Source organism: Gallus gallus, chromosome 12, assembly GCF_016699485.2.
Source record: "Gallus gallus isolate bGalGal1 chromosome 12, bGalGal1.mat.broiler.GRCg7b, whole genome shotgun sequence".
Taxonomy (NCBI): Eukaryota; Metazoa; Chordata; class Aves; order Galliformes; family Phasianidae; genus Gallus; species Gallus gallus.
This window is the reverse complement of record NC_052543.1, coordinates 16,576,964-16,597,915: the sequence shown is the minus strand read 5'-3', so window position 1 is coordinate 16,597,915 and position 20,952 is coordinate 16,576,964. Positions and strand designations below refer to the sequence as shown.

The 20,952-nt window shown below is 47.0% G+C and overlaps 1 protein-coding gene and 1 non-coding gene across 2 annotated transcripts in view; both read left to right on the top strand.

The window, feature by feature from the left end:
* The window catches only part of RYBP (RING1 and YY1 binding protein), a 34,765-nt gene extending 16,496 nt beyond the window's left edge, over positions 1–18,269 (top strand). The window contains exons 4-6 of the mRNA XM_046900017.1: positions 10,164–10,340; positions 10,457–10,555; positions 14,349–18,269. Coding sequence (XP_046755973.1) covers positions 10,164–10,340; positions 10,457–10,555; positions 14,349–14,601 — 529 coding nt within the window. The 3' untranslated portion in view covers positions 14,602–18,269. The remainder of the gene's footprint in view (positions 1–10,163; positions 10,341–10,456; positions 10,556–14,348) is intronic.
* Positions 6,808–6,875, top strand: MIR1711 (microRNA 1711). The gene has a single exon (NR_035207.1). It is a non-coding gene; the product is annotated as a microRNA 1711 (primary transcript).
* Positions 18,270–20,952: the final 2,683 nt, after the last annotated feature.

Sequence of the window (20,952 nt, the reverse complement as noted above, 5' to 3'; positions counted from 1 at the left end):
CAGAGGAAATAAAGCAGATCTGTGCTGTGTCAGAAAGCTGCCTTGCAGTGGAAATCCCCACGGAAGAGCTCTACCAGCGCTGCAAAATGAGCACGCTTGTTTACAAAGGGCGTTTGTGGCCAGGCTTCCTGCTGCAAACACACGTGCCTGGAGGTTCGGCCCCAGCCCTGCGGGACCTCTGTGCTGTGCTGGGCAGGAGGAGCCCGCTGGCAGGGATGGGCTGAGGGCTGAGCCTCAGCTGGGGTGGATCATCTGAAACTCTGGGAAGCGTTTGTCTTATCCACAGCAGCCTCGGGCATCCGGAGGTTTGGGGATGACTCCGTATAAACGTATGTTTGAAGCAGCTTCTGAGATGACGTCCCACCTTATCGGGTCTTTCCCCGGGCTGGGAGGAGCAGCTCCCAGCAGCAGGAGCCAGCCAGCCGCAGGGCGCGTGTAGCTGTTGGCCGGAGCTGCTCGCCCCGCACTGAGCAGCACACAGCCAGCTCTCTCAGGCTGCTGCTGCAGAGGGAAGGAGCTACGTAAACAGGGAAGCTGCGAAGTAAACAGGCACCAACCCAGAGCCGGCCCCTGTGCATCCCAGGGCAGCGAGGCAGCGGGTTCCGAGTTAACACTGTCTGCTGTTGAAATGAACACGTGTAGGAGAGCTCTCTGCTTTTGTGCTTGTGCCATAGTGATCGTTTCCATTCATCTTTTTGTGATATTCACAAAGCGGTTTGTTTTGAGGAAATTTGTCTGAAAAGCTCTCGGTTCTCCAAGTTGTTATTGCAGTATTTGCTGCCAAGTGGCTGCTTCTGCCTTTCTGACTTGGTGTGCCCTCAGTGTTCTTAGTGCAGGTGATGATTTTCAAGCAGCAAACTTACACCTCTGCCGCCTTCTGAGTTCCCACTGAACCTTTACAGAGTTCTGGGCGCTGGATCCACATCAGGCTGCTGCTGGCCCTGTCCCAGCACAAAAGCCTTCTGCTGATGGGATCCTGCGGCTTGCTGCTGCTGGGAGCCACCCCAACGATTAACAAAGGACAAGATAAGGGGGGAATATTTTCTGTTTTTCTTCTCGGCGGTTTGTTGCACCGTTGGGCCAACCCAGGAGGCTTTGGCTCTTTTTTTCTCCCTGGCTGTGGTGCGGCGTGGGGGTCTGCACTCCTAGGAGGTGGCTGCTCAAGGCAGTGCGTGCTGTTTTGTGTATTTGAGTAAGAACATGGTTCTGTTTTTAGCTTGCTTTTACTTGGAATAAACAATTAGCAACACAAATCCAGGAAGAAATTAGAAGAGGAAGCGGTGTGAGATGGTAGTATCTCACTGACTCATTTCTGCAAATCTGTAGCAACGAGTAATTTCTGTAATCTGGTAGATGTGCATCTCTGATGTGGTGTGATCCTGAGGGTCAGAAGACCTCTATGTATTTTCTTCTGCTGTAGTCATCCTGGGGTAAGTCACTGCCACGGCTTCCCCATCGTTAGATGGAAATGGACCAAACTGATAAATACAGGTGGTACTGAGGTGCCTGGGTGGGGTGGTGTGGGAATACACCTGAAGCACCAAATCTGGCCTCGTATGACTGCTCAGTGATGGTTGTCAGGACTTCCATTTGTAGTTCTGGTGTTGTGTTTGGTATTATACAATAAGGAGCATGTGTTTATCAGCAGCAAAATACTCTTATAACACTGTGCCTAAAAATTCCTATATTTCGCCATGGAGTTGGGAGCCTTTTATCATTTTCTGAGCATTCATTAAAATCTGTAATGTGACATCAGATATAAGAGTAGGAAATCCTGGTGTGTGGTGCAGCATGCGGGGTGTGAGGGGCTGGGAGGGATGCACCGAGTGCTGTGATTGGGCTTTCTGGTGTGCACTGCTGTATGGGGGAAGTGAAACTTCAGAGGTACTTCGTGTGTTCTTCCATTTCCAAGAAGGCTCTCCCTGGCACATCTGTACTTCATTCATCTACAAACCAGTTTTGCTTTCATTGCCCTTCTTTGTTAGGAACAACATTAAACGTGTGTCTATCTGCTAATTGCACGTGGTCTGCTGCTTCCTTCTAAATAAAGTTAACCCCTGAATCTCCACTTGTAAGGGTAGCCTGGAGCTCCAGCAGCACGCTGAGTGCTGTGGCTGCTCTTGCTGTGTGTGCTCTCCTCTCACTGGGTGACCACCGCACTTGTGCATGCATCTCCTCTTCCTGCAGCTCTGTGCAGCTGCTGGCAGTGCCCTGGGCTCGGTGTGTCCACACTCAGCTGCTGCCTTGCATCAGGCTGCCAGTCCTCAGCGCGCTGTGGGTTGGGCACGCGGCCAAGGGCAGCTCTGTGCCGGCAGGGAGAAAGCATCAGGAATCCCAATAATGCACGCAGCAGTCCCTGTGCTGCTCGGTCAGTGGAGACGGAGCGAGTGAGCTGTGGAGAGATTGTGGGTATTAAGTGGGATGGGTAATGAAAGGCTGCTCGGGCACTGATGGGAGGCTCTTTAAATGGAAAATGACTTTAAGTGATGGTGCCGGGCTGGTCGCGGTGATTTGCAGCTGGCGCGGGTTCCTGGCTGAGCTGGTAGCTTTCAGCAGTGATAACCGCTGCTGTGTGACGGAGCACCAGGATTGTTTTGGAGAATTCAAAGAAAGAACTTCCAACAGAGCTTGCTCTCCTTCCATCCTTGGAGCCCAGAAGGAGGGCAGCTGATTGCGTTTCTGTATGTTTGTGTGGGTTTGTTTTATACAAATAAATGTTAGGCGGGGAAGAGCTGAACTGAAGTCAGTTCCTGCAGCCCAGGAGCTGGAGGAGGGCTGAAGTGGTGCTCCTGGGGCTGCAGTGCTGATTTGCCTGATGCAGGTGTGGGAGCAGTGACAGAGCTGCAGCTGGGGGCTCCCTGGCCTTCCCCAGCAGAGTGCTGTGCTCAGTGGCACGGTGGGTTTCACTCACCTGTCTGTGTTCTGTTCTCATTGTGCATCTCATGACAAGAAATAAAGCTCTAAGGCACATGGTTGCCTTATAAAAAGGCATGCCTGCCTGCATCCTTGTCTCAGAGCATCTGGTATTCCACGCAGTGTTAGGTGAGCACGCTGCTCCGCTGGGCAGGGAGCTTTCCTCTCGGACCACAGGCAGCAATGCAGCGTGCTGTGGCAGAGCTCAGCTTCTCTCATGAGATAAAGCCTTCCTGATACAGTTGAATTGAAATCACCACCTTGCTCACTTGGCTCCTTTTCATGGCATCCCTGGAGATTTAGGGCCTACAGAGACTGTTCAGCATCTGCTGTAGAACAGGTAGCGTCTCATCGTGCTGCTGTGTGAATTGAGCCTGGCTGGTAAATGATAGCGAAGCCTTTTTTTCCCCAAGCATACGGAGTGCTGCTGTGCCATGAGCACAGCACGATCTCACACCAATGAACTGGCACATCCCTGCACTGCAGGTAGCTCTGCAACACGGGGACTCCAGAGGAATGGCTCAGCTGTTGAAAGCACAGAGCTGTCAGCCTTCGTGCTGCCGATGCACGTTGGCTGCAGGATAGGAAGTTGGGGGACTGTTTGCTTTCCACAGGATTACACACAGCTCAATAACGAGTCCAACAGGAAGGAGCATTCAAGGAATTGTTTTGTTGTAAATCTGAGTATTTTATTGCACGCATTGTGGTTGCTGCCAACTTTATGAACTGTTTTCCAATTTTTGCTAGTGAGAGCAGCTTATTTCTGACACACGAGTGAAATCGCTTTGGTTTTATCATCCTTTGGGTGATAGCAGGCGAGTAAATTTTGTGCTGAGATCGGTGAATTTTCCCCGACAATTTTAGAAGTTGTAAATCAGGGATCATTTGGTAGTTCTGCAGCGAGGTGTGCCTGCATGGAGGTGCCAGAAGCAGCAGTGCTGCAGCGTTGGCACTTTTGGTGACCGAAGAACATAGACTAAGGAAAAGGAGGCAGTAATCTTGGGGCCGTCATCTCAAGTTCAGACTTGGTTTCATCTTTACATTTATGGCTGCATCTGGTTTTTGTATGAACTCGGTTGTGGGTTTTGTATATGGTAACACAGTTTTCCTACTGCTGTAGAACTTCTTCCCTGCAAAAGCAATAAAAGTTAAGTTGTTGCAAAAGGAGGGTTTTTGCTCTTGAAGTGTGGTTTTGCAGAGGACCTTGTGAGGATGGCTCGTGGCTCCTGAGTGCTGCAGGAACCCTCTTTGCTCCTCTTTGTGCTCAGGGTTGCAAGCTCTGTCTCTTGGTGGCAAGCAGGTGGGCTCCAGGGAGGGCTGTAAGGGTGCTTCTGCAGTGACAAATACTCCTGCCGTTCCCCAGCCATCCCCGCTCTCTGGCTTTATCCTCACAGTGTAATTTGTGTGCTGATGCTCCTGCTACTGAGCTCCTTCTGCAGCTGGTGAGCATCATGGTTTGTAAATATGCCCAAATAGTAAGGAAAAAGCCAATGCTGAGGCTCCTGATAAGAAGTAAGAGTTGCATGTTCCTGCAGGCATCACTGAAAGAGCCTCTGACACCGCAGTGACGGATGGGCAGCGAGCAGGCAGCTTCCAGTAAATGCTTTCTCCAGTAGTGCTTGCATTTAATTTAATAACCTTTTAATTGTTAATTTAAGGACAAAAAAAAAAAAAAAGGAAAAGGAGGGGTTGCCGTAGCAGTCCTGGCTGTGCTTTATCTGCACATCGCTGCCCTTTGCTGCGGGGCTCACAGGAGGCAGTAGGTGGGCGCTTGGCAGTCACTGAGGGTGTGCTGGAAGCTCCCTGTAGGTGGCCGTGTGTTTTTAAATGGACTTTGTGTACCCTGTGGTGAACAATGGTTTTGTGTGTGCAAAGCCATTATTTTCTTGCACCTTTTTCTTTCCAAAACGTTCAGACCTAATGCTGACAGTCATACATAACGCTTTGCTGTGTCCTCATGTGTATGGCTCGCAGCAAAGCCTGTCCTTCCCGCAGACACAACTGTGTCTTGCTCATATAAACCCCAAACCTGCAACCCACAACTAGATCTTCCTCGGGTGAACTTCTTTATTTTTAAACATCTACTTCAGACAGTCAGTGCAGAAGGAAAACTCCCCTCTTTCAACAGAGCGCTGCTCACTCATGTGTTTCTTGCTGTTTGACCTTCTGTTCTTGGTACTGCTGCTGGCCTGTGGTCTTGCATTACACAGGGAACCTCAGGTATCTGTATGCTGCTCCTGTAGTACTGTGTAGTTGTACACTAAGGGCAGTTTGTCCATTCATCTCTTTTCTTGCTGCTGAAAAAGGCTGTGTGGTCACCACAGCTGAGCTGGAAAACACGCATGCAAGGAGTGCTCATCCCGTTGTTTTTGTGGCTTTATTTCTGTAAAGTTTAGGTTCTTGCGGGTGTAACGTTCCTTAAAGGAGGTGATTTTGTTCCTTTTTGTTGGATGTATCCATGGGTTGGTTCCTAACCTCCCTTGCAGAATTTCTCAGAAGTGGGATTACTGTACATTGTTCTGGCACTGGTGGTTTCATAAACACATCAATACTTCTAGTCCCCTTTTTCCTTTGAGCAGAGGCACACTCATGTGTTGCTGGGATTATTAAAATAATCATGTACTTCAACTTTACACTGCGCTGCATATGAAACAGATTTCCTCAAAAGAAGCAGAGAGCCTCTCAGAGGTCTGCTGTATCACCACTTGCATCAAAGCTCAAACAGCATGAAATTACCCAAATCCTCAGTACTTCATGTTACATGAGGCTTTTGACTCTGAAATCCCACTTGATGCTACTTTCATTCTTCTGATAACAGAGTTGTAGGAAAGTAAGAGCAATTATAATTAGATCCACATTGCTGGGATTGCCGGAGTCCCCGTGTGTGCTGCTGTGGCTGTAAAGCAGGCTGCGGTTTCCACGCTGTGTCTTCAGGAGATGGGTGGTTTGTGATGTGTCGAGAAAGCAGGATCAGAGAAATCCCAAACAGATACAGAAATTAGGGTCACATGAAAAATACGGTGAGACTTATCCTCCTTTATCCCCCTGCAAATCCAGCTCCGAGTAAATAGCACATGTTGAACGCGCGGTGTGATCTGTGTGCAGTGCTTGTGCTCTATTTTCAGCCCTGAAATGGGTTTCCAAAGGCGAGCTTGAAGATATGGAAGGAAGTACACTGGGAGATGCTTGGCAGAACCTTAGGAGTACAGTGCTTTCTTGTTTTGGGAGCGCAGCAGTGTGTGGGAGCCCTTGGTGGAAGGGCTGGCTGTTGGTCTCACGCGGTGTCACTTAATGGGGCAGTCCCAAGGCACAGCCCAGCTCTGTTAGGGAGGGGGTAGGGCGGTCCTCTCTGCAGTCAGCAGTGTGAGTCAGTGCTCCTTGTGGGTCCCTTGAGATGTTCTGTGGTAGCTGGGAGTGTTTGTGTACAACACGAGGTGAAGACCCGGCTGCCTGAATCATGCTCTAAATAGCCAAATAGGTTCAACTTTCTCATGAATCACAATTTCTTTGCTGCAAATACCTGCTCCTGTAGTCAGCTGCAGTTGAGCACTATAAGTAATGTGAAACAATTTGGTTGGATGCACCCTTGAAAGCATAGTTTAATTGCGCTTAGTTTTAGGGTAGGAGAAGCCAGTCCTTGTCATTGGATTCTAAAAACACGGGCAGTGTTTATGTCACACTGAGATTGCATCTTCACTGTTGGGTCTTTATCCAGACTGTCACCTTAATTAGGGGGACATTGCCCAAGCAAAGCCTAACTTAATGCCAGGTCAAGGGAAACCATCTTCTCCTGGACACATGCACTGACGAGTTGTTCTTACGCTCAGCTGTTGGCATCACTACAGTAATTTTGGCCTTTTTGTTGCTAGCATGGAACTCGGATGTGTTTGAGACCACTGTGCAGTGCTGCATCTCTTCAAAGACATTTATTGTGGAGACTGGGGTTTGTTAGCTGTGTTGTGTGCATGGTGACCTTCGACTAAATGATAACGTAATATTGGTGTGCTGCTTAGAAGAGGTTGAGATGACGTTTAATTTTTGTCACCTGAATATGTTCATGGTTTGTACGAATTGTTTTCATGTTACAAACAGCAAGCAGGTGAGCAGATTGGGGATAAAAATGATTACTGCTCATTTCTGAGGCTCTCTGTCGTACAGAAAATTTGGAAGGGGCTTTAAGGTTCTGTTCAGGTTATTCTGGTTGAATAACAACTTATCTTAATATAATAATGGTGTATTAGAGTTGAAGCATTCAAAAGCAAAGAAGGGTTCCTTCTGTTTTGATGAGTTTGCATTCTGGAGGGGATGCTAAGTTGTTGTAGCCCTCGTGGGAATGGGACTTGGTTCTTCCCACTGGTTTTATGTCAGTGCTCACACTCGTGAAGGTGAGTGGTGCCCAGTGTGGGCTGTGGCGCAGCAGTGCTGCTGCTCCTGGAAGGCTGAGCAGCCGGTGTGCTGTGGGACAGGGCTGTGCTTGCAGCGAGGCTGGGGTACTGCATACACATCCCTTGGTTGTGGTTACTATGGTTATGGCTTGCTGTGCTGGAAACATGCTGCTGTGCTTGCTTTGTTTGGCTTCTTGTGAAGGGCCTGTAACCAGCGGGTCCTGGCTGGAGCAGCACTGCGGGCCTGACTGCAAGGCATTGGATACTGCATTGCTATTACTGTTATTATGCTGGTTGCTGAACTTGTGTTCTGACTTGTGCTTTTTTATCAACTAAGACCACTCATTAAAAAGAAGTAATTTCCCCTTTAGAAATCAGATCTTTGTCCAAGCAACATGCTTACAGCTCAGCAGCTGTTAAGGTTGAGAATAACGTCACAAACAGCAACGGAGTTAAAAGCAGGGAGGTATGGAAGGTGGTGCTCTCAGGTTCCCACACGCAGCCTGAGGTTCTGATTTACCTGCCTGGGTGGACAGCAGATCTCTGTGAGTGAGGCACAGGAGGCAGCTCCATGCTGTGGGGTTAATCATGCAGGGAGGTGGTGTCTGCCTTTCCTTTAAAGGTTCCTCAATGCTTGAGATTTTTCACATTACTTTTTAAGATATAGGAAGTGAAGATCAGGAAACAATGCATGAGCATCCTTTTTTTTTCTTTATTACTGTGCTTCAATCGAATTAGCTGCTGGCAAGGAAAAATGTCATAACTTTCTGTTCCTGGAAGAGCAGTGGGTCAGCAGGTTGCTTCAGACCAGCTGCCAGCTGCGTGTGACTGCATCACTCTGACTGACTTCTCTGTGTAACAAAAGGCTTTGTTGCATACTTATTCAGTCAGCAGACAGAAGCTGCTGTATACCAGGGTTCTAGGTGCCAGGGTGCTGAACATCTCTGCTGTTCTGTAAACTGTTGCATAGAACAGGGAACTGCTTGGTCTGATCTGCAGAGCTTTCCGGCACGATAATTATTGGTGCACCACACTTACTGAAGGCTGAAATCCAGATTCTTTGTTCACTAGAAAAGGCATGCAGATTGTAGTACAAAATGCATAATAGTTTCTGTACTGCATGAAAAATGCAGATGGTGATGGTGTTGACATAGATTACCTTCATTCCAGCCTGTAGACTGGGTAATAACTCGTTGTGAAATCAAGTGTTAGGGTAGATGTGGCTCAACATACATTTGTAGGATGAGTAGCCATGCCAGAGATGGCTCTGGAGGTTGGTGGTGCCTGTTGCACCAGGCTGCCCTGTTTGTCAGCAGCCACGAGTTCCCCCCGGATGCGTGCAGTGCTGTGGGTTTGTGCCCTGTAATGCTGAGCAGGACCAAAGAGCTGACAATCTGAAGAGCTGGGTAATCAGCAGGGCGGCATTAATGATGCAGGTGATGATCAGGCTAATAGGGTTTGTTGCGGGGTTCCAGCAGCAGTCAGTGGTGTAGCTGCAGTGCAGGCAGGCTCAGAACAGCCCAGGGGTGGGGGTCATGACTCCTCATAGTTCACACCATTCCCACGTTGGTGCAAGTGTCAGCTTTGTGCTGCCTTGAGAGGCTTTCTTTAACCTGCGTAAAGCTTGAGTTGTGCTTGTAACCAGTGTAACAACATGGACAAGCATCAACAGCTGTTTCAATTAGTGTTCAGCTCCTAATAGAGTTGACAGCTCTGTTTCCTTCCCCTCTGAAGCCACAGGGAGGGTGTAGGTCTTTGTGGTGTAATGGTACTGCTCTGTGCTGGGCCAGAGGGTGAGCTGGCAAGTTACTAAGCTAAAAGTTTGGTTGAGGAATGCAGAAAAAACCAAGGTATGAATTACTTGGGCCTCTGAGTGTCAGGTTCTTGCATGCCTTGTTGTTGTGTTATGTTGGTTTTGGTTTTTTTTTATAAATCATAATTTGAAATTGTCTTTGCAAGACATTTTGCTTACCTTTGTTGTGTTCCCTTTTTCTTTCTGGCTCCGAGCTGTGAGCTGTGTTGCTGTGCATTGCTTGACCTGTGCACTGCCTGGTTACCTTGCTCAGACTCGAGCTGCTGTGGCAGTCATGGCATAAACTGGTGCGTTGCCTTGGGTTGCCACATGCTGTGATGGCGAGCAGCCATTCCTCCTGCCCTGTGCTGAGGACCTCACCATAATTTGGAGGAGTTGACTCTCTTGTGCTTCTCTTTCAGCCCAAGTGTACACTGTATATGTCCCAGAGCTCCACGCGGGGCTTTCAGACAATGGTGTAAGGACAGCGTGCCGGGGGCTGGCACAGCCTTTCTCCCTATAGGGTGCTGAATGCCTGTTTGTTTTCTGTGAATTTCAATCGTGGTGCTTGGGACAAAGCCATCTCAGTTACCTTCTCTTGTTCTTTGTTACATGTACTGCTTGCTGCATCAGTGCACCAGAAACTCATTTGAAAGAATGCAGCTGGAGCCCGATATTTGTCAGGGAACTGGACTTTTGTCTTTACCTTTGTTCCTTCTGTTGAAGAGCAGCCCATGCAGTGTGGTTGGCAACTTTTTGGAAGCTGCTTTTCACTGTTGTCTAAAATTGGGCTGTGTTTTCATGAAATGGATGGAAGAAAGGGAGCATTATACTTAAGAGTATTAAATGAGGCTGAAAATGATGGAACAGCAGTTGGGAGCATTTCTTAATTTGAACACTGGTGTCTTGTTCGGTAGCAACAGTAGTACCCAACGTGAAATGAGGGCATCCATGTGGTATTTCTTAAGTGAGGTATTCTTCCCCCGTTGCTGAAATAAATCTTTGCAGTGCTTTCTGTGAAGTAATCCTTGCTTTATTAAGCCTGACTACAGATCTCTCTATTATCATTGTAGAAAACCTAGGATAAACTCTCAGCTGGTGGCACAGCAAGTTGCCCAGCAGTATGCAACCCCACCACCACCCAAGAAGGAGAAGAAGGAGAAAGTGGAAAAACAAGATAAAGAAAAACCTGACAAAGAGAAGGAGATCAGTCCCAGCGTCACAAAGAAGAACACTAACAAGAAGACTAAGTAAGTTTCAAGGATGCAGTGTTAAATGTGGTGTGACTTAAGCAGTGCTGTGCATTGATTGATTGATTTGAATGTTAATCTAACACGATCTCCCCTTTTACTTCCAATTCTTACAGACCAAAGTCAGATATTGTGAAAGATCCTCCTAGTGAAGCAAACAGCATACAGTCTGGGAATACTACAACAAAGACAAGCGACTCAAATCACACTTCAAGGTAACTTTATGGAAAACATTAAGCCCTTAATATCTGAGAATTGTATTACATAGCAGGCACTGCTCTTTTGATGGGCTGACAGTACTGTCTGAGGGACAGCATCTGGTACAGTCAGTATGACACAACCTTCCTTGGCTGTGCATGTGTAAGCTCTCAGACACACTTCTGGTGAGGACAGATTCAAGCATTGGTAATACTTGTTCTGTTAGCCACTCCGTTCTCATTTCATTGCTTAAATCATATGTCACTTGGGCAGTAATGCTTCTTGGCTGGACAGAATTCATCAGTCATTGTACTGATCTTGGTCAAATTCTTACTGTCATTCGATAGCAGTAATGAAGACTTACTTTTTTTATTTCCTTCCCTGTAATTAAGTCACGGTAATTGTCAGGGTAATTCCCTGAGTATGCTGGAGTTAAGACTGTGTGAGCAGATTTGTTGGAATCTTGCTATCAGCAAAAAGCATGAATGGTTGGTTTTGTTTACCTATCTGAAATGAGCAGCTGTTTATGGAGAGAGGTTTGATCCTAGTCTTGCCTACGCTGATATTCCGTGCTTGTTTTCCCTAAGTAGTGTCTTGTGCTTCACTTCATAAATCAAAAATTGGGAATCAAAGTACAGGTTTTATGTTCTTGAGCGAACATAGCTACAGGAAGCAGAATTCAGCTGGCCACTTTTCCCTGTGTGGGCTACATAAGAATTGCATCTCTTAATGGTGTTCTATAACGCAGGTATTTTCCAGTGAAGCTGTGTGAACTGAGGAAACATTAGTTAGCTGCTAACAGTCATGAAGTACATGTGAAATATGATTTCCACTGTTGTATTAGCATTAAGATTGGCAAGACGAGACTGCAGAAAACTGTCTTGGAAGATTGTAAGTAATAGAATGAAAATGTTTAACAGTGGCTATCCTTTATAGAGTAATTCATTTGAATGTAGTAAAGGCATTGTGAGATTTGTTGTGCTGAAACAAGAAGACAGAGCTGTTTGTGGTAACTCCTGCCAACTGTCTAACTGTCTTCCTCAGTGCCCAAAGATTTAAGTCTGTATTCTTGAGCTGGTTGTAGAAGTACAGCTTTATTGCAGTGATATTTTTCTTTTCTTGTTCTTTTCGAAACGGTACTTCCTTCAAGGCTTGGGATGCAGGAGACTCAATGCACTTGACTAATGAGATAACGTTTTGTTGATAGAGTGCATCAAATAATTGTTTTCACTCCTTAATGGAGTCATTCTGTCTACTGGTTCATGTTTGGTGACAAGACTTTGTCATTCCTAATTAATCCTTAGTAGTATCAGGTCTACCTGGACTATTTTTAGGGGATACGTAATCTCCTTTGAATATTAAACTCTCTGTAAGTGCTTAGTTTAGTGGAATGTAACTTACAGCTCAATGCCCTCAAGAGCATTGTCAGTCATCTCTTCAAGGCCACAGTTGTTATGGAGTTCCAGGTTACCTGTTTTATCATGGAATCATAGAATGGCCTGGGTTGAAAAGGATCACAATGGTCATTTAGTTTCAACCCACTGCTATGTGCAGAGTCGCCAACCAGCAGACCACACTGCCCAGAGCCACATCCAGCCTGGCCTTGAGCCCCTCCAGGGATGGGGCATCCACAGCCTCCTTGGGCAACCTGTTCAGTGCGTCACCACCCTCTCTGTGTTTTCATGTCCAAGTTTCTTAGTACTTTTTGGTAACTCATTTTGAAGGAGTCCTGTTTGAACTCGTGGTTACCATGCCTATTTCTGACAGAACCCGTGTTTATTCTGCGTTGTCCTGCACTCTTTGTTTTGAATCGCATTTCTTACTTGGCCGTAAACTTTTTCAGCTATAAAAGAGGATGTGAAGCATCAGTGTGTTTGGTCATTGGTGGCTTTGGAGAAGCTGTAGCAGGAGTGCATGTTTGGTTCTGTCGGGAGGTGGAGGCGGTAAGGTCTGTTTGTGTATCTGGGCCAGCATTTCTTGGGCTGAGTAAGAGAGAAAACAACTGCCCCAGCCCAATTACAGGAAGAGCTGGGTTTCCTAGAGGAACTCAGGGTTTGAGGAGGAAAATACATACGTGTATTACGCTTCCGGGAACGCTTACCACTGCGTTCAGTGCTGATGCTTTGGGGCAGCGCTCATCTGAGATGTTATCGAAAGTTGACGGAAACCCCAGAAGTTGCTGAGCTGGCTGCCCTTCCTTGTCACCCACAAACAAGGTGACATCATCTCATCTGGTCTGTGGTTATGTTACACTTGCTCACTCCAGCAAGTGCGTATGTGCGACGTGTGCGCGTGGGCGTGCGTCTCATTGCTGCTGGGTTGAGAAGACTGGGAAGTTTTACTCGTGGGTATTCCTATGTGGTTAGCATTCTGGTTGTGTTCTAAAGCTATTAGAATTGTTGCTCCTGCTGTACTTGTTAGAAATATACAACTTGTTGTATGAAGCACCTTATAGGTTTGATATGAAAATAGTGCTTGTGGTGTAGCAGCTTCATTTTTGTTAAGGAAGTCTGCAGCAGTACAGTTATCTATCCCTGAAGCTGTACATTCATGCCTGATGCTTCTTTCTATTCTGTCTAGTTCTGGAGTACCACATGGATTAACTTTTTAAGGACTTCCTTCTTGTTAACTTAGTGCTGCAAGCCAGCGAGTATACATGGCACATACAAAATCAGCTTAATTTTCTTTTTGTTTAGGCTGCATTAGCCTAATATGCTGTAGACAAAGAGAAAATTGGTTTAAAAGCTGCGGCTATCCTTCCCTCCATCTCTTGGAATAAGGCAGTTCTCAGCAAGCTACTTTTCACTGAAGTATAAAGACTCTCCTTTTTAATTTCCCTACTGAGAATATTCCACTGCTTAAGTCTGACCTTTAATTAGGAGGAAAAGCAGTAAATTGCAGCAGTTGCTGCAGCTGACTTGGAATTGGTTGGCAGCTGGAGGAGTGTCCGAGGTTTGTTGTGTCAGGACTTTGGACCAGCCCCTGAAACGCACGTGGACGTCAGCTTCCTAGAGTCTAGACCCTTATTAGCTGAGTTACTAATTGAATGATAGCACAGCATGCAAATTACCGAGATAATCCTGAGCTATAAATATCAGTTTCTTTGTTGTTTTTTTTTTTTCCCCTAACCTAAAGAGCTAGCTGCGAGAAATATCATTGTGTGTTCTGGATGTTATTTCCAATCGCTTTGTTTCCAGAGGGAATGTTCTGAGCGATTTCACACACGGGCTGATTGGGCATCTGATTTGTAGAAGCTCGAAGCGGTTGGAAGAGGAGCCAAGTTGTCCCAGTGCCCGTGTTGTTTGCAGCTGCAAAGCTCCAATATGGGAATGAAAGAGTAGCGTTCAAACACTTTAATGTGGCTTTGTACTGCGGTGTCACAGCCTTGTCTCATAACATCAGGGCGCATGGGGAGATGGAGGATTTAGATAACAGAATCCTTTCATCCTCCCTTTAGGGAAGAGATCCCCAGGTCTCCCTGGCTCCTGTCTGCTTGGCTCTAGTTTAGTGTCCTGCTTTCTGGCGGAGGTGGTTGAAGATAACCGTCAGCAGCACGGCACCGTTTGCTCTACGCGACAGGTCTTCCCCTGGGATGGAACACCCTGATGCAGGGAGCAGGAGGTCAGACCTGTGTCCTCCGCTGTGCAGCACTTGCTGCTTCCTGAGTTCTCTTCCCAGTTATTACAGTCTGTGCAGGCAAGTGGAAGGAAGGCCACCAAGCTGTTGCCGAATGCTGTTTTTTTTCCTAATAGACTCTTCCTTTCTCATTTGTTTTCATTTTGTTTATAAATGTTTTCTCATTTATTCTAGACCCAGACTGAAAAATGTGGACAGAAGTACTGCACAACAGCTGGCAGTCACAGTGGGAAATGTCACGGTAATTATCACAGACTTTAAGGAAAAGACTCGCTCCTCTTCCACATCGTCTTCTACAGTGACCTCCAGTGCAGGATCAGAACAACAGAATCAGAGCAGCTCGGGCTCTGAGAGCACAGACAAGGGCTCGTCCCGCTCCTCCACGCCAAAGGGGGACATGTCAGCAGTCAATGATGAATCTTTCTGAAAGTTGCACATGGAGTTGTGGAAACTATGAATCGGGGTCTGAAATTCAAACACTCCACCTGCCCACGCTGCTCACATCCTGGAGAGCCTCTTCTGTGCTTGAACACGCTTCCTTGGACATCAACCTCTTACTGATGCAACCAGGATAATTTCTGCTTGCCGTGGGCATCTGGCCACCAAGGAATTTCTCACCCTAATGATTACTCTTGACACTTTTATGTATTCCATTGTTTTATATGATTTTCCTAACAATCATTTATAATTGGATGTGCTCCTGAATCTACTTTTTATAATATCTGCTGTGCACAATTTTCCATGAACGTTACGACTTTTGTTTTGGGATAGGGAGCGGGTGGGGAGGGAAGGGGGCTTTATTTATTGCATTCACAAACTCCATCCTCTTTCAACATATCCTTTTTAAGTTCAGTTCTTCTTCCAGTTATACTGTGTACTATCAGTTTTGATATAAATTATATATAAATATATATATAAATAAATATATATAAAGGGTTATTTGAAACCAATACATGGAAACGCTGGTGCTTGAAACACTGTGAAGTGAAAACAAAATATTGAGCAGTTAAAGATCTGGGACAGTCCCCTTCTGTGAAAGTGCTGAAACTGAAATGGAACTGGTCGTAGGTGAGGAGTGTTCCTGGAGGTTCGGACCTAGACAGGACCCATCTTCTTGAGTTGTTCCTTCCCCATTTCTTCCCTAAGCAATGGCTAAAGTGTACTGAACACGGTTTGGATTTGTATACCTTGGGATGTGAAATCAGAGGACCGCTCCGGGAAGGCTCGTGTTTGCACTGGGGTAACTCGGCTTGGCACTTTGCAGGGTTGTGTCCAACTGGAGCGTGGGTGCTCAGAGCCAGGCTGGTGTCAGCACACCCCGATCCATGTGCTTCAGTAACGCGAGCATCGCTGTGTCGTGCATAGCCAATCCCGCAGAAGTTCGGCATTTTTAGGTTTAGTGAATTTTGGCCGTTTTTCAGACCTGCCTCGATGGCTGAGGTAGCTCTAGAACTGGAGTTGTGCTTGGGATTTCAGGCGGCAGTGCCGTGGGGCTGTTTCTCGCTGCAGCACGTACTTGGGTGCCATCAGCTCCATGTCCTCTGCTGTGGGATTGCTGCTCAGCACAACTCCAGCCGTGCTCCATTGCAGCTGAGCAGTGCCCAGCAGGGATGTTAGGCGTGTGGCAGCAGATGCTCCTGGTGTCCTCCTGCAGAAGCAGTGAAAAGCTCTGGTGCTGGGCACTGCTTGTGGCCAGCACCTCCTTCCTTTGTGCTCTGACGTATTCAGGCTGTCATTCCTTTTCCTGGCCTGTTAATGTTGCTTTACAGTTTACCTTCCATGCATTATCCTGCTAAAACACTAGTCTGAAGAGGTAGAAAAAAACCTCTTTGGCTTTTTTTTCTTTGTTTAGTGGCCCCAGAGTGCTCTGCAGTAATTTCAGGCACAGAGGCTGCGGCTTTGGTCAGCATCGCTGCGTAACTTTGGGGTATGATGAAAGAGGGCCGCTCTTTTTTATTTTGGCAACTCTGTGCCAGCTGTTACATTGTGAATTATTTGCTCAGCAAGAGGCGTTTCTCTTTGTGGATGCAACTGGTGTAACCTTTCCTTTGAAATCGGTGTGGTTTGGAGTAGCAGGCGTAGGTTCCTTTCACACGGCGACAGGCAGCCGTGCGGTGCCACCGATCCTTCCCAGCCTCTGCCTGAGGGTGCACGCGGTGGCAGTGCCTTTGGTGGTGGTGGTGTTCCCAGTGCGTTCCTATGGGCACCCCAATGTAATTCTGCTGATACCCGCGGTGTAGGCCGTCTTTACCTTTTTAAGCATTTTTAAAGTATTTATTAAAGAACCAAAGGAAACCGGATGCTTCCTATGAGCATCAAGACAATTTATTATACATAGTTTTAAATACTATGAATTTCTCAATCCACATTTTAACATTAGTGGGATATTGCAAAGACATTCCTTTTCCAGTTTTTACTATTCCTTTAAGGGTCTCAGGGAGGGTAAACTGGTCAGCCATATTTATTTATTTTACTGAAATGTATTGGAATAATTTTTTAAGAGAGATTTTTTGAAGATGCCCCCGAACTTGTATATTTTGCACTGCTTTATAAACGATCCATTATCAATTAGGCTTGCGCGCATGGTGCCCGCGATCCGGCAGCGCGTGCGAGCGCATGGCACGTCCCTCCAGTGGGGCTCTTCGTGGTGCTTCAAGTCAGCCGTGTGCTCCCACCCGTTGTTGAATCCGGGAGTTTGTGCAAAAATAGCATTGTGTGTACCAGGAAATGGCTTCTTTCTCAAACGGATGGACCTGTAGATGAGGTGGAAGAGCTTTAACGCGGTACCCGGCTACTCATCGGCTACTGGTTCAGTAAGCAAAATCTGGTTTTGGGTGTGCCTCCTTGATGAAGCAGCTTACTATAAATAAGTGGGAAAATGTCTTTGGGACAAGTGACCTGTAATTCTGCGTGTGGTAGGAACTGCTAGCGAAGCATCCAGCTCAGCCGGCCTCGTCCGTGGCCGTTGTGCCCTGGGTTTGAAGGACAGCATTCACTTCTGCACTTGGTTTCTGAGCTCAGCACCCCAAGGCACGTGTCCGGAAATGGGATTCTGTTCGTACTGCGTCCGTAGGTTTCCTGCTGTTGTTGGGGAGCGTGGTTAACAAGCAGGCCAACAAAACACTAGTCTAGAGGAAGGACCGGGCTCTGGGCGTTCAGTGGCACAGAAGCAGGTAAGTAAAGCACAGTGTTACGTTCGCTGAGTTTCAATGTGACACAGACACACACATACCGACACGGCTTGCCCGACTCGCTCAGTTTAACGTAGTTATGCAAAGGAAGAATCCAAAAGCATTTTAGGCAAACAGACTATTTATTTTAATTGGAATTCTTTGCTGGTCTCAAATTGGACGGATCTAAAACGTGGCGGTAGCTTCCATGAGTTTATTTCCACTGAGATTTTTCACCTGCCTTACCAAGATCATTCTCAGTCTACTTTTTTAAGCTCTACCATAAACTTAAATTATTGAAAACTTATTAATTGCTGACTATATAATAACCTTTGCTTGTATGTAACCGAATGGTTTTAAGAGCCAACATTTAGAGTATGACAATGGAGCTGAACAGTTTTTAATGCGCAAGCAGTTCTGTTCTTGTGTATGACTTGTAACCTTAATTTACTGTGTAAAGATGGTTACATTATTTCCTTAGCTTTGTTTGTTGGAGACAAATATAGAATGCTTGTTTAAGTATGTCAAAACATAATCTTATCTTGTGGATTTTTATGTTAATGTATTATACGAGCTATATTTTTCATTTGCCCAGAAAGACAGCTTGTATAACGCTTCTGAAAGTTTTTCCGCTCTGTAAAGTCTTTAGAGCTGACAGTCCTGTTAGGTTTGTTTTAATCTTCATGCTAAAGTGTCAATGGTGGTTTTGTGAACTGGTCAGAAATTCACAGGTCTTAAATGTTTTCGGGAAATTTATATTGGACACTGCTCTTTGTCTAGCAAATAAAAGATGTTAATATATTCCTGTTACTGGCATGTGCACGACTGTTATTAGAAGCCACTTTATCATTTTCCTGCTTTAAATAGAAATGTCTATTTATGAACTCTGCTTGTAGTTTTTTCACAAATAAAATAGTAAAATTTACTTCCATCTGAAAGCTCTCTTTTTTGGGAGATGCCACTGTTGGGAAGCAGGGAAGCGCTTTGTCTCCCCTTGGAGCTGTTCCCGGAGCGCCCCAGTTCTGCAGAGCCGCAGCTGTGAGTCCGCCGTGCTCCTGAGGATACGGCCTGGGCTTTGTGGTGGTGGCTGCAGAACTGGGGGGTCCTCTTCCTGTGCCGTTTTCCCTGTGCTGTGGCCATAGAAGCGGTGAAGCTCCGTGCAGGAGGCGTTGGTGAGAGCCCTTGGGAGCTCCTCCAGGTGCCGCGTGCTAACGAACTCCCACAAGTGGGATTAACAGAATTTAAACATACTTTAGGGTCTGACTGCATTTTTGGTGCATAAAAGTGCTGTTATTTTGCAAGCAGTAGTTTGATCCTCTGCTAGGAAACAGGCTGATGTTTGTTTCCCGGCTGGAGGCATTCTGTGGCCGTTCAAATCCAAACACGAAGTTGAAATTTGGGAACCAAGTGATTGGCAAAATGCAAAGAGAAAAATCTTAACCCGGAGTTCTTTTTGCTGGGGAATATGAGACAGCTACTAACCTAAGAGCAATTTGGGTATTTTTGTGTGTGCAGGGGGAAGCGTGTGTTACAACCAGAGGTCGCATGAAAAAAAAAACACTATGCAAACAGACTCCTAAACGCTTTAACCTCAGCTGGAAGCGAGGCAGAGCAGCGGGTGCCAAGAATAAGAAGCGGTAGGAAAGGCGCTGTGCTGTGCAGTGCGGCCGTGAGCAGCGGGCGATGCTGGGACAGGCAGTGCTGGTACTGCTTGAGCAGCACGGGTGGCACCGACCGCTGCCTGAGCAGCAGAGCAGTGAGGATGTGGGCTGAGCGATGCTACGGGCAGTGGTGGGGAAAGCTCAGGCTGACCATGTCCATGTGTCCAAGACTCGTCTGTTGTACCACTTTGCTGCTGGGTGGTGCAGTGAGGCTCCTTTGTTGGCTTTGGGTTTGATGAAAGGAAGTTTTTCACTCAGGGTGGTGACGCACTGAACAGGTTGCCCAAGGAGGCTGTGGATGCCCCATCCCTGGTGGCATTCAAGGCCAGGCTGGATGTGGCTCTGGGCAGCCTGGTCTGCTGGTTGGCAACCCTGCACATTGCAGGGGGGTTGAAACTGGGTTTTCAACCCAGGCCATTCTATGATTCTATGATATGATTCTGTGGATGAGCTTTTGGTGCTGCAAGGAGCCCTTTTCCAGGCAGGGTTGAGGCCACTGCTGATCCTGCCTGTACCTGTCTTGTAGGAATGTGCTGGAAGTGCCTGCTGTGCTTTCTCATTGCTTGTTTGCATCTCTGCAAAGAACAAAGTGCACACTGAAATTGTCAGCAGCACCAAATGGCTATCATAGAAATCCCGAATCCAAAGCATTACAAACCATACTTGCGTAATGATCCTGCTTATGGAATAACATGGAAACTCGTGATGGCACAGAGCAATCTATATCTAACAGTGGTCTTCACATAGTGTGAAGCTAGAAAATAATGGTGTTATTCCTGTACTGCATGTCTCTATCAGGATGCCAAGAGGAAGCTCCCACCGTGACTACTGGTTATTTCCACGACCTTGACAATGTCATGATTTTCTATCACCTGCAGTCATATTCCTTCCTCAACAACTTCCTTAGCGTTTGGAGCTGTAAATACTCTACCGACCTACTGAAGATGATGCCCCAGCGCACGGATCGCCTCTTCCTTACAGCTCCGCGTTACGTACCAGAAATCTGCAGAGTGGAGGTCAGCCCTGCTCTGCTCTCCCTGCTCAGCCCCATATCCCTGCCAGCAGGTGAGTCAGCACCATGTGAGCCGTGTAATGCCGACAGCGTTCGCCTCAACACCATGAAATTCCCAGCGTAGCGCGCACTGATAACAGCACATCAGGAGCTTTTAGGAAGCATTAATCGGTCACAGCTCCCGGAGCTGGCTGGGGCTGGAGGAAGGCTGCTGTGCCTCAGAGCTCTGTGCGGATGGCAGAAGGAACACGCATCTTCCAAACTCAAGAAGCGTGGAAGTTGCGTTGCCAGATGGGATGCATGTGGCAAAGGCCGCTTAGCTGGGGCTGCTGCTCGTGCATCTGCCCAGGGTGAGGGTTGGGGAGCCCCAAAGAATGTCCCATTTGTCACAGCAGGAGGCGGAGCTCAGGCCCGCAGCTCTGCTGTGTGTGACCCAGCCATTAAATGGATTTTAAAAAATAATACAATAAACAGTGGTGCTCTTACCTCGGGCGATCCATTAGGAGTGTGATTTAGTGCAGGGAGGGCTATAAAGGCAGTTGGTAAATTCTTTGTGCAGCACAAATAACATTCCTACCAGGGAAAGGGGCCCTCATAATGGGGCAGGGAGGGGCCTCTGCTTTAATGAGGCCATCCAGGAGGAGGTGATATAAAATAACAGAGCAGGAAATTATGGATCTTCTAAATCTCAGGAAGGACTCCATCCCCTGAAGTCATGAGGCTGAGACCTCATTCAGTGCTGCTTTAAAGGCAACCAACAGGCAGTGCGTGTGCTGCAACCCAGGGCTCAGAATCTGGCTCTGTAGGATTACAGCTCCTTCTGAGGAGCTCTCTTGCACTGACTGCTGCTATTTTTATCCTCCTTCATCCTATGGGGCACTTCCAGAGGGGAAGCAGCGTGGGGAACAGCAGTGTAGGAAACAGCAGCTCCTAGC